The sequence below is a fragment of the Pelobates fuscus genome, chromosome 9 (genome assembly GCF_036172605.1).
Source record: "Pelobates fuscus isolate aPelFus1 chromosome 9, aPelFus1.pri, whole genome shotgun sequence".
In the NCBI taxonomy this organism is placed as follows: Eukaryota; Metazoa; Chordata; class Amphibia; order Anura; family Pelobatidae; genus Pelobates; species Pelobates fuscus.
Window position 1 is genome coordinate 102453782 of NC_086325.1, and position 16562 is coordinate 102470343.

Below are 16562 nucleotides of genomic sequence, written 5' to 3' on the forward strand. Positions count from 1 at the left end.
ATTGAGTTCCATGTCCTCAGGGTCGCCCCTATGAACAGGTGGTTCCGGGTCCGCAAGTTCTGCGGCCAGAAGCGTCCCTTCCATCTGAGTCCTTTTCATGTGTATCCAAATCTTAGTTGTCTTAGGTACATGCCATTCCACCTCCCAGAGTAGGTGTGTTGCTCTATGGTAATTTTGTATGGAGGAAAGACCCACTCACACCTGTGCTTTCGAAAGGGTCAATTAAGCTCTCCTCAGTCTGGGTGCCCTGGAATGCCAGATAAACATGAAGATGGCTGTATCCTTGGATTGGAAGAAGGTCGTAGGCAAGCATATCAGGATAATTTATAAAAGGTATAGAAGGCGAGGGAGGACGTTCATTTTGATGGCATTCATTCTACCGAACCATGAGACACAGAGACTGGACCAGTTTGTGAAATAGTGGTGTGAAGTTGTGGGCGTTTAGCTGGGACAGGTCTGCGGTGAGCCAAATACCGAGATATTTAAGTCTGGCATGGCGCCAAGTGAACGCGAACTGAGTTTGTAGGTGGGCGGCAGTCGCTTCCTCAACTGAGATTGGCAAGGCTTCCGATTCTTCCGTGTTCAGCTTCATGTTTGAGATCTGGCCATATTCTGTAAAAGACATCAGCAGATTCGGGAGGAAGATCAAGGGGTTGTTGATCAAAAATAGCATATCGTCTGCATAAGTGGCAACCTTATGTGTTGATCCTTTCAAGGTAAATCCCTCTATTCCCCCGTCCCATCTGACCGCCCCCAGGAATGGTTCCAGGGAAAGGGCAAACAGGAGGGGGTCGAGCAGGCATCCCTGTCGTGTCCCGTTGCATATTTGAACAGGTGGTGAGAGAGTCCCATTTATCCGTATCCTAGCACTCGGAATCGTATACAACGAAGATATCCAAGCCATCAGGTGTGGTCCAAAACCCATGGCCACCAGCGTTGCTTTCATATATTGCCAATCCACGTCAGTGGAGAGAAGGAGGATCTTCTGTGTGAGTGCCTGGCTGCATGGATGACGTTCAGTGGTTGGATGGTGTTATCTCTTGCTTCTCTTGCAGGGATAAATCCAACCTGGTCGGCATCCACCAGTTCCCGGAGGACTCCACTGACGCGCGTTGTTATAATCTTCGTAAAGAGCTTCAGATCCGCATTCAGGAGTGATATTGGCCTATAGCTTGCAAAGCTGGACGAGTCATTAGCTTCTTTAGGGATGACGGCAATTGTCGCCGATAGAGAATCTCTCGGACAGCTCCTCCTTCCAGTAAGGAATTTATACAGTTTAGGAGTCTGGGTAGAAGCATGTCTCCAAAATCTTTGAGGTATCTCACCGGCAGACCATCCGGTACTGGCACTGTTAAGTTTGGAGTCTTTCAGAGCTGCTTGGAGTTCCTCCAGTGTAATGGGGGCCTCCAATTCTTCGGCCGCTTTCTGACTCAAAGTGACATGCTGTTTCAAATATTCTGTGATTTGTGTTTCCCTACGCTGAGCCGCGTCTGGGGCGCCTCTCGTGGGCAAGTTGTATAGGTCGTTGTAATAACCTTGAAAAGCTTTGATAATCTTGTCCAGCAATTGTGTTGTCGACTGGTCCTTAGTTTTCATTTGGTGATATAGAACATGCGTCGCCTCTTTTGGAGTGTCCTGGCCAAGAGGCGGCCACATTTCCCAGGATACTCGTAAAAAAAGCGATGGGATTTGTAGATAGTGTGTTGCAGTTTCTGGGACAAAATATCTCTCAGAGTCCTTCGAGTGTACACAAGGTCCTTGTAGGAGTCATTAGACTATGTGGATTTATGCACTCCTTCCAGTTCCGTGATCCGCATAAGTCTACGCTGTTCCGTCTTCCTTTGTGTACACAGCTTAATAAGCTGTCCCCAAATAACGCATTTATGCGCTTCCCATACAATTAAGGATGGCATGTCTGGAGATTAATTTTCTTTGAAGAAAGTGGTTAAGGCAGAGTGGAGTTCAGTCACAATGGGCGTGTCGTTAAAGACCCATTCATTCATCCTCCAATGGCAATCTCTGGGTCTGAATAAAGGGTATTTGATGAGTGTCGATATGGGGGGTGGTCGGACCAGCCCATCGGCCGGGTCTCAGCTGAGACAAGCAGGGGTAAGAACTCCTGGGCTAGGTGTATATAGTCCAATTTGCTATAATGCTTGTGAACAGTGGAGAAATAGGAGTAGTTCCTATCATTGGGGTGTAGAATTCTCCAGCAGTCCATGAGACCAGATCCTCGCAATGCGTACCTGATATCCCTCAGGCAGTTGGGCAGAAAGGAGCTAACCCCTCTAGTTGTTGAATCTTGGTTCCAGGGCAACGTTCAAGTTGCCGACTTCCATCAGCAAGCCTTCTCAGAACAGCTTGAGTTATTCAGCGTCCTCCTAATGAATCTAGATTGTCGAACATTAGGGACATAGATACTCGCAAAGGTATAGAAAAAGGGAAGAAAGAGAAAAAATGGGGAGGGGGGAAAGAGCGAAGACGAAGGAGAGGGTTGAGAGAGAAGGGGGTAAGTGGTAGATCAAACCCTGGAGGGGTTTGCGTTGACTTGACAGATGGGGTGGAGTTGTCGTGCGGAGCACCTCAATTTAGAGTTGTCCGCACCTCCTCTCACCAGAGCAGAGAGAGTGTCCATTACAGGGCACGTGTCCAGAGAAGTACACGCACTGAACCGAGTATGTAGCAAGTGCTCCTGTGGTGTTAGTAGAGTGAGTAGATATAAAAAGAATCAGAATGTGATAAACTTTCAATCAACAATATAATCCGTGTCACCCACCCCCTGGCCGGTGTGGCTAAAGTGGCACAAGAGGCATAATGGTCCCGGTAGGGGAATTTGGGCCTGGAGCATGCACCTTCTGCAGGTTTAGGGGTAAATGGGCAAAGTTCCGGGGTGTCTCAGTCCCGGGGTGGGTTTCAGATCTACTGGAAGTCGTGTGGGGGGCTCAGGAGCATTGAGGTTAGGGAGGCAAGCGCACAAGCCCCTGTCCACCTATCGCTTCATCTTGGGGCATCTTTGTATTTCCATACCCCACCTCAAATTAAGTTGTAGGCCCGTTTCCCAAAGCGGTCCTGCATACAATAGTGTCATGTTCGTGGGCTCAACTCCATCCTTCCTCCTTGGGGCAAGGGCTCACACAGAGGAGTGGGCTGGGGCTGCTTTTGTCTGTGTTTCCCAAAAAGCTCCCAACTCTACACCGAGGGGAACGGTGGCAGCTGAGTCAGAGCCAACCCTCCGGGCCCACATTACATGAAGGTCTGTGGGGCTAATCTACTTGGGAAGTCCCCTGCATGCCTATGCCGTATCCCTCCCAAAACGTCCCGGGTGTCTCCTGCTCCGGAATGTTTAGAGGGACTCACCAGCCTCCCGCCAACCTGACTTAATTCTAGTAGAGCTATCCCCATCTGCGTGCCTGTGCATTCCTACTAGATGGTGCGTCGTTGGATCGCAAGGGGATCAGGGGATCCTGTCTCACTGCAATGGACTCCTCCAGGATCCAATTCCAGACCCGGATTATTGGCAAGTGGAGGGCTCTCAGAAATCTCTGTATGTCTTCTGGCCAGCAAGCTGTCACCCACGATTTTCCTTGTTTTGCTTGCAGGCTGCAGGGAAATCCCCAGCTGTATGGAATCCTCTTTTCACGTAGGGCACTAGTTACAGGGCATAGGGCTTGTCTGGCATTGAGCGTGACGCTTGACATGTCCTGGTTCAGGGAGACTTCCGCCCCGTGGAACGTGATGGAGGGTATCCCGCTGCGGCGGCCGTTATCTTGTCTTTCAGGCTGTACGTATGCATGCAGCACACCACGTCTCTAGGGCTACCCTCTTGTCTCGCCGGTCCCATGGCCCTGTGAGCACGTTCAAGTCTGACCATGTCAGGAGCATTTGTCCCTAGAATCTGCTTAGAGAGTGCTTCTAGGGTGGTATTGAGTGGATCAGCCTCAGCTTCGGGAAGGCTGCAGTTGCGGATATTATTGCGTCTACTCCTGTTCTCAAGATCCTCCACCTGTCTGCGGAGAGTAATCAGAAAGTTACCTTGTTTATTAACCACTACTTCCTTTGCTCTTTGTTGCTGGTCACAGCCTTGGGCCGCAGTCTCCATCTCATCAACCCTCTGCTCTATTCAGGTCAGTGCGCAGGCCGGCCAGTTCTTCCCTTAGCGCTGTGTGGAGTTCCTGCACCAGGGCGCCTGTGTTGGCTTTGGATAGCATTCTTGTTGAGATCTGCATGAGCTCTGCTCTAATTTGTGCTAGAGCTCCTGCTAGGTCTTCCTCTACATGGGATTCCAAACCCGGAGAGCCAGGCTCCATGTTTTCTTCGGATAGAGGGCCTTGCAGATCCGACGGCATGGTCACAAAGTCGTCCCGTGTAGCGATGCGGGGGGCTTACTGCAGCCGTCCCCGGGACCAAGTGCTTCTTGTTTTGGACCATCACGGCTTGCAATTGTGCCTCAAAGCTAAGTTTAATCGGCCAGGGGTGTGGAGCTCGTTTACTGTGCGTCCTGCACCATGCTCGTCCAGGCCACGCCTCCTCACTGTTCTCATGATATTGCATGGAGTACCAGACCGAGGGAGACTGACAGCTATTTTGTGTTTCTTTCCAGCCTTGTATAGGTCTACAATCTTGTCCCTGACATCATTGGACAGCTCTTTGGTCTTGGCCATGGTGGAGAGTTTGGAATCTGATTGATTAATTGCTTCTGTGGACAGATGTCTTTTATACAGTTAGCGAGCTGAGATTAAGAGCACTCCCTCTTTAAATGACACCCGGGAGCCAGAAAGCTTGATGATTGATAGAGGATCAAATACTTATTTCACTCATTGACATGCAAATCAATTTATAATTTTTTTGACATGCGTTTTTGTGGATTTTTGTTTTGTTTTGTTATTCTGTCTCTCACTGTTAAAATACACCTTCCATTAAAATTATAGACTGACCATTTCTTTGTCAGTGGACAAACATTAAAAATCAGCAGGGGATCAAATATTTTTTTTCCTCACTGTACATATTTGAGAATATCTATGGAGGATCATCCATAGACCTACACCACTGTCACCACTGGGGAGTCTTTGAAAAGACTCTTCAAATGACATTGCCACTTTAACATCAAATTTTCTTGGTAGCTCAGTTGGTATGTTGCCTGACTACACATCCTGTTCAAAAATGCAAAGTCACAGGTTAAAGCCCTTCATCTTTCCAATAAAATGAGTACCATCAATTGGGTAATAATAACATCTATTACTATTCAGCTGCCGGTTTGGTTAATTCTGAGAGGGTGTGCTGAAAAATGCTTTGAGTCCCACTGGGAGAAAGGCACTATATAAATACTAATTATTATTATACTATATTATCTTGACAAAAAAAAAATAGCTATAAAAGAAATGGAAACTCCATGCATCCAGTATGTCAGGTGTGATATGTAGGGGAGGTTGTGGGCAGATATGCAGAGCAAATAGCTTTTCCTTTGAACTTTCTGTCCCCTTCTCTCCCTCCTTGCCAGTTCACGTCTCTCTATCTTGTAGCATGGCTGAGCCACGGAACGCGGTAGAGGAGGTTGTTTCCCTCTCCACGGTGTGATAGGAAGCACTTTGGCGCTCTCACAGTCAGACCAGATAGATGAAAACAAGCTCTTCTACCCCTGTCCTAAAGCAGCCGCCTGTGTGGCCTTATGCTAGTGCCGGCCCTAATTATATAAATATATTCTGGGCCACTACAAACCATCTCTCACCAACATGTGGCGCAACCTGTTTTTTATCTCTACCTTCACTCCAAACCATTGTCTGGAAATCTATTAAATATATAGGACTATGCATAGGACATAAGGTCACACATTTAGACTGGAAGAAAGGAGATTTAATCTAAGGCAATTAAACGATTTTTTTTTACAGTGAGAATAAGGATGTGGCATTCTCTGCCTGAAGAAGTGGTTTTATCAGAGTCTGTACAGATGTGGAAACAGCAATTGGATGAATACTTGCAAAAACATAAGATTATGGAAAATCATCTTTAATTTGTTGGGTAATAGTTTCTTGATACAAGGAGAGATCTGACTGCTATTCTGGAGTAAAGTATGTCATGTAGTAGGTGGTGGCATAGGGAGGTTTCAAACCTCTTTTAAAGTAACACGGAGGTATCATTGACATTGGCCAGCCACCATATAGTTAACCCTCTCATTGCTGAGGAATATGTAACAATTTGCCCACTGGTTGCTAAAGCTGACAGCAAGCTAATAGTTTGTTTTTTTAAATCCAGGCTTGGATTTAAAACATTCAGGTCCAAATTGTATCCATTCAGCAGCTGAAACTGGACCTAATTCAGGCTCATTTGGAGTCTGAATTGCAAACAGCATGAACAATGTCCAGATTTTGCATTCCAAATAAATTTTTGTAAATAGATTATCATAATATATTATCTTTTAATACTCTCACATTGTATGTATACAAGTATTTTGCTTTGGTTGTACAGTTATGTGTGTTCTCAACAGCTGCAATGCAGATTGTAAGAAATCGTCCGGAAATAAGGTAAATGTTAAAAAGTGCTATTTAAAGTTTACTTATATTTAAGGTGTTAATAGGAATCGAACAAAAAACAACATATGGTTAACAATGTCGAGACATAAATAAGTCATAAATCTGTTTTTTAGAAAAGTTAGTGACCTACAATTATCTAAATCCATGTCCAGCTAACCAGGGGCAGATCCAGAACCTAATCTCGGGAGGTGCTGTAGTGGGTTGATAGGGGCTGTAATGGGGAAACAACGGCAGTAATTGAGGAGTTATGGGCTAGGAGCTCTATTGTGGGGCAGGGGCTGTAGTGGGGCGATAGCGGCTGTAGTGGGGGATAGGGACTGCAGTGGGGGTAAGGACTGTAGTAGAAGGGTTAGGGACTGTAAATTGGGGGTTAGAAAATGGAGTAGGGGGATAGGGGCTATAGTGGGGGTAATGGATGCAATCAGGGATATGGGCAGCAATTGGTGAGAGGGGCTGTAGTGGGGGGTAGCAACTGTCATCAGAGAATGGGGCTGTAGTGGGGTGATATGGGCTGAAGTTGGGATGAATGAGGCTGTAGTGTGGGGGATATGGTCTGCATATAGGAGGTAGGGACTGTAGTGTAGGATAGGGGCTGCAGTGAGGAGTAAGGGACTATGGTAGAAGGGTTAGGGATGGTAGTATGGGTGTTAGGGGCTTTAGTGTGGGAATGGAACTGTAGTGGAGGAATAGGAGCCGCATTAGGGAGTTAGGGACTGTAGTGGGGGATAGGAGCTACATTTGGAAGGTAGGCATTGTAGTGGGGGATAGAAGCTACATTTGGAGAGTAGGTAATGTATTTGGGTGTAGGGGCTGCTGTAGGGGGTAGAAGCAGCAGTTTGAAGTGCAGCACGATGAGAGGGCTTCCGATGGCCCTGCTTCGCTGCTGCCCAGGGCCGGCCTTTGGGGTGTGCAAACTGTGCGGCCATTGAGGTTAGGGGCTGTAGTGGGGGTTTAGGGCTGTAGTAAGGAGTAAGGGGCTTTAGTAGGAGTGTTAGGGGCTGTAGTGGGGGGTTAGGAGTGTAGTAAAGAGTAAGGGGGCTTTTGTAGGGGAGGTTAGGGGCTCTAGTGGATGGTAATGGGTGTATTAGGGCATAGGGGCAGCACTTGGGGGGCTGAAGAAAAAAAATAGCGTTTTCCCTGAAGCTTACCTTTTATCAGGGAGGGGGGAATCCTGTTCCCTGTTTCTCCAGTGGGAGATGTGCTGCCGAGGAAAGGATCAGTGCAAGGGGCGGGCCTAAACAGGGGGCGGATCCTATTGTGAGGAGGCGGAGACTGGTGCTGCCAATGCGTTTCTATCTACAAGTGCCATAGATAGTACGGCAGCAGCGGAAAAGGGCCATCGGAAGCCCCCTCATCAATTGCCCCGTTGCCCCCGGATACGCCACTGCAGCTAACAGGATCAATCTACAACTGGAAAAAAACATTGTGTTCTTGGCCTGATGTGCAAAATGATTAAACAAGGGGTTCATTGCACTCAACCTAACATGCTTAAATGGGGTGCTGCTGGGGGAGGCCATATACATACAGTAAAACACCAGCGCACTCCCTATCTACTAAACAGCTACTTTTGTGCTGACAGATTTTGCTAGTTTTAATAAAAACACCTAATCTAGGCAAAAAACAATGGGGATTTAGTTACATTATATGATCATACATTGCATAAACCTGCCACAACGTCAATGTACCCCATATTCTATTGACGTTGTGGCACCCCATTTAAGCATGTTAAGTTGAGTGCAATGAACCCCTTATTTTTTCATATGTATATATATATAGGAATCTAGCCAGCTCCCTGGTTCTGCACCCTTCCCTGTCACAGGTGCCTCACCCCAGGATCCTATTTAGCCTTGTACTGCGTAGAACTCAAGAGGATTTTCCCAAGTGAGTAGCTCATTTAGTAGAGAGTTGGTTGTTCGAGTAGGACCTGATGAATATGGGGTATATTGACGTTGTGGCAGGTTTATGCAATGTATGATCATATAATGTAACTAAATCCCCATTGTTTTTTGCCTAGATTAGGTGTTTTTAATAAAACTAGCAAAATCTGTCAGCACAAAAGTAGCTGTTTAGTAGATAGGGAGTGCGCTGGTTTCTCATTTTTTACTATACAAAATGATTAATTCTTCCAAATGAGGTTTAGTACTTATTTTTTAGAAAAGGAAAAAAGAACATATTTTAAAAAATATTTAGTGTCCTAAACGTGGTAAAAACTGTTTCCTAGTCTGTATATTACACATCACTCAGTCAGTCTATTTAATCGTGGCTTGCAGTGAAGGGGTTAAAAACTGTCCTACAAAATGGTCTATTGTCCTTGTATAATGGGAGCTTCAGTATCAGCTGGAGAAGGCATTAATGCCTGACAATGTGTTTGGTCACTGTTTTGCTTGGTACTGAAGACTTTCACAATGCAAGCCTTCCGCATCACTTCTGTGATTAATACTAAACTCTCGATCATGTTTTTGATGTTACCAGCACTGACAGCACCTGCTCCGGAGTTCTCAGGTGAGCACTTTTATCCAAACAGTATTATTATTGTTGTTGTTGTTTTTTTAACATTAAGAACTTTAAAAAAAAATAACAACTAGACCTAAAATCTATTATGTAAGATGAGCATTTCATGGGTAACTGAATAGCAAATTTCCCATAGATATCAAGTGTAACTGTCACTTCCCAGGAATTGTAATATTATATTTACTAATTCCTGTATTTAACGAGTAAGTATTTATGAAGTATGGTACACATCCACACGTCTTTATCCGGTGACTGAGTGCGTCCACCATGACTCCCTTTCAGACACTGTTATGAGTTCTGTCCTTTGTGCCTAGCAATCAGCATAGACCAAGCATAAAAGGATTAGGAGAAATTAAACAAAGTTTCTATATATCCTCTTCATTTGCAGTGTTTACCCTGCCTTTTCCTTGTCTCAAATGGATTGTGAAGTAATTTGTTAAATCGTTAAATACATTTTATGAAGCATCTCATGAAAAAGTCATAGGTGATTTTAATTTTTTTTAACTCATGCAAAGATGAGTGTTCCACTTTTGAACTCATCTGAAAGAATACATATGCCATAACATGCTATAAAGGTGACTTTATTTCATGTTATAGTTCACAGGTAACACAACGTCTGAGCCACACTGCAATGTCCTATTTTTCGTTTCAGTAGTGAAGAATGGTATACGTTGAGTAAATGTTTGTGAACACATTTTGTATAATAACACTAGCCTAACCTACATAACGTTTCATCTTTTACTACACTATAGGGAAAAACCCATACCTCCCAACGATTCAATAGCTCAAAGAGGGATTACAAGGCTTTCAGAGTGTGATTTATAAGCATTGCATTACAAAGAATATTTCACATTTTTGATAGCTATGTCATTGGGTAATTGGTTAATTGGGTAAGTCATGCAGACAATCACAAGGAAACACACGCAGAAAACATTTGTAATATTATTCTTTTTCTAACTAGTTTTGCCCGGTTGCAGTTACAAATCCAGGAAAAAGTAAAAAAAAAAAAAAAAGAATCAAAAATAAGACAAAAAGTTACAGTAAGATAAGTCACAGAAAAAAGTAGGCCTAACCCTACAATTATCTTTATCTTTAATTTGTGTGGTTAACACTACCCTTAACTGTAACCCCTAAACTGAACTCTCACCCTACTTCTAACCCTAAGGAATTAGCTCTGCTAGATTCAGTATTGATATCAGCAGATGGATTTCCTATGTACAAGAGTAGCGAGCAATATGTGACAACACTAAAAATACTGAATATACATGTAGTGGCACAATGTTATGTGAGGTGTGTTAGGCTCTTTACGTTTCATGATTTGTCTCTAAATGACGGATTTATGTTTGTTTCATTACACAAATGTAAAACATTGTGTTGTATGTATGTAAAAGTAATGCATTGCCAGTTAATACATATTTTAATTGTTTCATTGTTTGTTCATGGTCTGTAAATAAAATAATACTTTTTGGGTTACTTTTTTCCTAGGCAAAGTTGTGGCTTTTTTCCATTCAACATCAAAACAGTAAAACTGCTGAGTTAAGGCCAAAATAGCACAACTGATAATAGAATAGACTTTTTCAAATGTTTCAGATTCAGCTATTTTAGCCTATTTTTAAATGAACTTGGAATACCAAGCAGTTCTCCTTTTAGTGAATTACCCTGTAATTGTCTGTTTAGAATTTTGAGGAACTCCCTGATGTACCTATATAATGCTAGGGAGAGGCAGGTAAGTACTGATTCTCCGTGTGGGTCATGTTAGTGAGATCTGTTCAGACATCTATTATACAGCAGAATTAAATAGGAAAATATAGTCCTAAATGTAACTTTCCTAAATAATAATCAATTGTAAAATTAGTCAATGTTTGAAACACTGAAATGATGTTATGTAAATTACATTTTAATTGCATTGAGGTCTGATTATTCAGAATTCAATAATCAGAAAGAGATGCTAATTTATTATGTTATGGTCCTAAGAGAAATATATTTACAAACAGTTATTAGATGTAATGTGGTTATTTTCATTGCTCTTAAATTTTATTGTTTTTCTTTTTTGTTACAAAACATTAACCCTTTCCCAATGTTAAGGCTTCCAATGCCATCCTATAAAGGAGGGATTTAACGTTGTTAGAGTGGCATAGAACACCCTAATAACGGGCCCTCCCTTCAATTAGCATACTTGACATGCCTGACAACAGAGGCAGTTCCCTTGCAGCCAATCTCAATGATCAAAGTCATGTGATCGTGATGACACCGTGATCACATGACTCGAATTCGCCAGATTGCAAGGTTGACTGCAGTGGGACTGCCTTGGTTGTCAGGCAGATCCCCATCATATCATTTCAACATATAATTAGTTAAATAACTTAACTATGTATAAATCATATACAAATATGCACTTATAAAGAATATATATATTTAAAATTATATATGTGGATTAATGTCAAAGTACACTGAGAATGAAATTATTGATAGATAGAATATTTAATTATATATTTGGATAAGTATTATTTTTACATAATTATGTGATTTTCTTAATTATATATTGGGGGCCTGCCTGACAACCCATGCAGAAAGTCCAGAGAAAGGTATATAATAAGTGTGGATACACCTAATCTGAAAGAGGTAAATTGAGGTTGAACAGACATATAGCTCAAAATCAAGATTATGTTTTTGATCAGAACTTGTATAATTGCCTCTATCCTTAAGGGGTTAATATCTGTGATATGATATTAAATTGGTTAGGTTACAGGAAGACAATACTTGACACCAGTAGCAAGCACTATGGTGGAAAATAATTAATTTGTGTGGATGAATGGAGACATCACCCAACCACTTCTTTCCCTCTACGCAGGGCTCGAGTCCTGCAGGAACGCATGGGAACGGCGTTCCTGCACTTTTTCCAAAGCAGGAACGCCGTTCCCGCTAGTGATCCTGCAGGACTGGCCCAGGGGGTGCAATGTCGCTGTGCTGCCTCATTTCTCCCAGTCCCCAGCATAGTGCCGCCCACAATGCACTGTCTGCTGCTGCTGCTGCTGCTGGTGGTCTGATGGCTGTCAAGATGCAGGCGATGTGCCTGCTCACACTACTCTCCCCTGCGGTAGTTTAGTGAGGAGTGAAGCCTGCAGTGGGCGGGGCATTTAACTTCACTTCGTGTCAGGCAGTGCTAGAGGATTACCGAGCAGGGAGGAGTAAGAAGATCTCTTTTCAGCTACTTACACCACCAACAGTAAGTAGCCATGTTTTATTTATTTTTTCATTAAATAATTATATATCCAGCACAGAGCTCCACAGAGATAAATCTTATAGTTCATGTGGAGCTCTGTGTTTTATTGGTCCAACAGTGCCACCTCACTTGTATTCCTCTTATGCTTCCTCTCCCCTAAACACTAACAGCCATCCCTCTCTCACCCCTATTACTAGCAGCCATCCCCTTCTCCCCATCACTAGCAGCCATCCCTCACTCACCCCTATCACTAGCAGCCATCCCCTTCTCCCCATCACTAGCAGCCATCCCTCACTCACCCCTATCACTAGCAGCCATCCCCTTCTCCCCATCACTAGCAGCCATCCCTCACTCACCCCTATAACTAGCAGCCATCCTCCTCTGCCCTATCATTAGCAGCCAATCCCTTTCTCCCCTATTACTAGCAGCCAATCCCTTTCTCCCCTATCACTAGCAGCCATCCTCCTCTGCCCTATCATTAGCAGCCAATCCCTTTCTCCCCTATTACTAGCAGCCATCCCCTTCTCCCCATCACTAGCAGCCATCCCTCACTCACCCCTATCACTAGCAGCCATCCCCTTCTCCCCATCACTAGCAGCCATCCCTCACTCACCCCTATCACTAGCAGCCATCCTCCTCTGCCCTATCATTAGCAGCCAATCCCTTTCTCCCCTATCACTAGCAGCCATCCCTCACTCACCCCTATCACTAGCAGCCATCCTCCTCTGCCCTATCATTAGCAGCCAATCCCTTTCTCCCCTATCACTAGCAGCCATCCCTCACTCACCCCTATCACCAGCAGCCAACCCCTTCTCCTCCCATCACTAGCAGCCACCCCTCTCTCACCCCTATCACTAGCAGCAATCCTCCTCTCTCTGTTACCAACAGCTAGCATCCTCTCTCCCTCCCATCACTTGCAGCCATTCCTTATCTCCCTGCCATCACTAGCAGCCATCCCTTATCCCCCTATCACTAGCAGCCATCCCTCTCCTCCTCTCATCACAAGCAGTATATGTCTATGTATGTCTCTGTATGCCTTTCGTCTGTTTGTCTCTGTATGACTGTGTGTTCCTTTTATGACTATGTGTCTGTATGGTTGTGCCTTTGTGCATGTATGTATTTGTACCTGTATATCTATGTCTGTATGGTTTGGGAGGAAAAAGCCAGGCAAAGGGGCTTGTGGTGGGAGAAAGAGACACAGAAAGTGGTGGTGCAAAGAAAGAGACACACAAATGGGCTGGGGGAAGAAAGAGACTCAAAAGGGCTGTGAGGAGAAAAGAGAAACACAAAGGTTGTGGTAGGAAGAAAGAGATATACAAAGGGCCTGGAGAGGGAACACAGAGTGTGCTGGGCCCCCGTGTGCAGCGGTTGGCTCTCTCCACCATACCACTGGACCACCAGGTGATCTCCCCCCTCCCTGGCAAGGTAAGAAGCAGGGAAGGGGGAATAAAAAAATATGAACACATAAATTAAAAAAAATGCTTCCCCCCTATCATCCAGCACACACACACACACACACACACACATCATCCAGCACGCACACACACACATCATCCAGCACATACACACACACACACATCATCCCGCACACACACACATCATCCCGCACACACGCATCTTCCAGCACACGCACACTGCATTCATTACACACAATCTGCACTTACTACAAACACACTACATTCATTATACACACTCTGCACTCACTTCAAACACACTACATTCACTATACACACTCTGCACTCACTACATTCACTATACACATTCTGCATTCATTATGCACACTCTGCACTCACTACAAACACACTACATTCACTACACACTCTGCACTCACTACACACACTGCATTAATTATACACACTCTACACTCATTACAAACACACTACATTCACTACACACACTGCATTCATTATACACACTTTGCACTAACTACAAACACACTGCATTCACTATACACACTATGCACTCACTACAAACACACTACATTTATTATACACACTGCACTCACTACAAACACACTACATTCATTATATACACTCTGCACTCACTACAAACACACTACATTCATTATACACACTCTGCACTCACTACAAACACACTACATTCATTATACACACTATGCACTCACTACATTCACTATGCACACTCTGCACTCACTACAAACACACTACATTCACTATACGCACTCACTACATTCACTATACACACTCTGCATTCATTATGCACTCTGCACTCACTACAAACACTACATTCACTACACACACTGCATTCATTCTACACACTCTGCACTCACTACATTAATTACACACACTCTGCACTCATTACAAACACACTACATTCACTATACACGCTCTGCACTCACTACAAACACACTACATTTATTATACACACTGCACTCACTACAAACACACTACATTCAATATACACACTCTGCACTCACTACAAACACACTACATTCATTACACACACTCTGCACTCACTACAAACACACTACATACATTATTCATACTCTGCATTCACTACAAACACACTACATGCATTATACACACCCTGCACTGCACTATATGCATAGGAGTATAAATTATTTAATTTTGGGGGGGGGGGGGGGGTTGGGGGGTGCGGGAATCTTGGGTGAGTTCCCACACTTTTTCCCCCAGGACTTGACCCCTGCCTCTACGTAATGTAAAAATGTCTCATAATGTCCTCTTGTTTCATTTTATATTTAATCTACGGTAAGTAAATATATATATATTTTTTAGGGTTTGATTTGTTTCAAGGAGACTTTGAGGTTATCGCATATATAATGTGCTGTTCTTGTAATTTATATACCATCATATCATGCAATGCAGGGAATGTCCGTTACAAAAAGAAATATCCAGTTCACATTCTATAACACTTTTGTAAACTTTACCATCTCAAATACATAGATATAAATAAAAATATTTAAACTTCAAGTTAAATAAAATAAGAAAAAAAGAAACATCCATGTTTACACATGTGATAAATATATATGTGCGTTCGTCTTCGAAGTACTGCAACATTATAAAATATTCTTATTTTCGGTCATTTAGTCTGAGAAAGAATACAAACTCACTATATACCGATTGACTCAATGGCTCACCGACAGATTATCATTCGGTTAATTCTTGTTCATTTGCTAACTGCGGGCTCAATGCTACAGCCAATGACAGTGTCTGGTGAGCATCATTGTGGCCCCAAACCTTAACTAATCATCACGCAGGGCTATTTGGTATTTATTGAGTGTTTTATCAGCCAATCAATGTTAGGTTCCTGCAAAATTAGATGAATAGGAAACTTTAAAGTGAACGTGTCATGATAGATATAAGTTTGCAGGTTTCTAACCATCTGGCTTGACTCATGTTATACAATTAAGTAATTCTTCAATTAATACTATTAAAAGTTCATATTTTCATTTTTTCATGTTTCAGTGGGTGTTACACTTTCTGTAAATGTAAATCTGTTTGGGAAGCACAGACCTGATTACCATAACACGTAAAAAAAAAAAATCCCCAACACTTAATGTTGGCTTTCTTGTGTGAAAATAAAACCTAGTATCTATTCTCTCTATTGATTCTCAGATTGCCTGTCTATATCTGTTTTAGATCATTTTCTTCTGTGTACGTGATTTTCTGCAAGATTTCCTTTATTTTGGATTTATTGGTTCGGCAGTTTAAAACTACCGAACACCGACCACCCTCCTGGCTCATTAACTTCAAAAAGAACCGTCTATTAAGTGCTCTCTGGGCGGCCGCCGTTCGTATAGCCGAATGCCATGTGGAACAGAAAACGGCGGCCATCTTGTTTGCACGAAAGGAGGCAGCGGGACTTGGTCGTCGAGTGTCTGAAACTAAAATCGGACACTCGACTTAACGAGTGCCATTCGGTAGTTTGCTTCAAATGAACAAGGGGCTCCTATGAGCCAGGAGGATCCATTTGTGACTTTATTTGTTTTTATGCCATTTTCGGAATTGACCGACCGCACACGCTGAATTCGTGGAGCTGTTTTGGGCAGGAGCCTCGGGTGTGGTCGGTAAATTATGACTTCCACACATTTTAAGAACCCCTGAACTGATCCGGGTGAAATTTGATTATGTTGGTCTCCCAGGTCGGGGCTATCAGGGGATATGTAATATGTGGGGATACCTGTTGTATAAAAGGGTGTTCTAATTTTTGGAAAAATTGAGTGCCCTCTGCCTGGAGATAATTGGGTTATTCCTTAACTTATCTCAATAATGCCCAAGCAGAGAGAGGGAGTGTGTTACTGTAAACCCTGATTGGTTATT

At 43.4% G+C, this 16562-nt stretch overlaps 1 protein-coding gene across 1 annotated transcript in view; it reads left to right on the forward strand.

Annotated features, from left to right (window-relative positions):
- Positions 1 to 8906: 8906 nt before the first annotated feature.
- The window catches only part of LOC134572925 (protein eva-1 homolog C-like), a 74027-nt gene continuing 66371 nt past the window's right edge, over positions 8907 to 16562 (forward strand). The window contains exon 1 of the mRNA XM_063432236.1: positions 8907 to 9029. Coding sequence (XP_063288306.1) covers positions 8933 to 9029 — 97 coding nt within the window. The 5' untranslated portion in view covers positions 8907 to 8932. The remainder of the gene's footprint in view (positions 9030 to 16562) is intronic.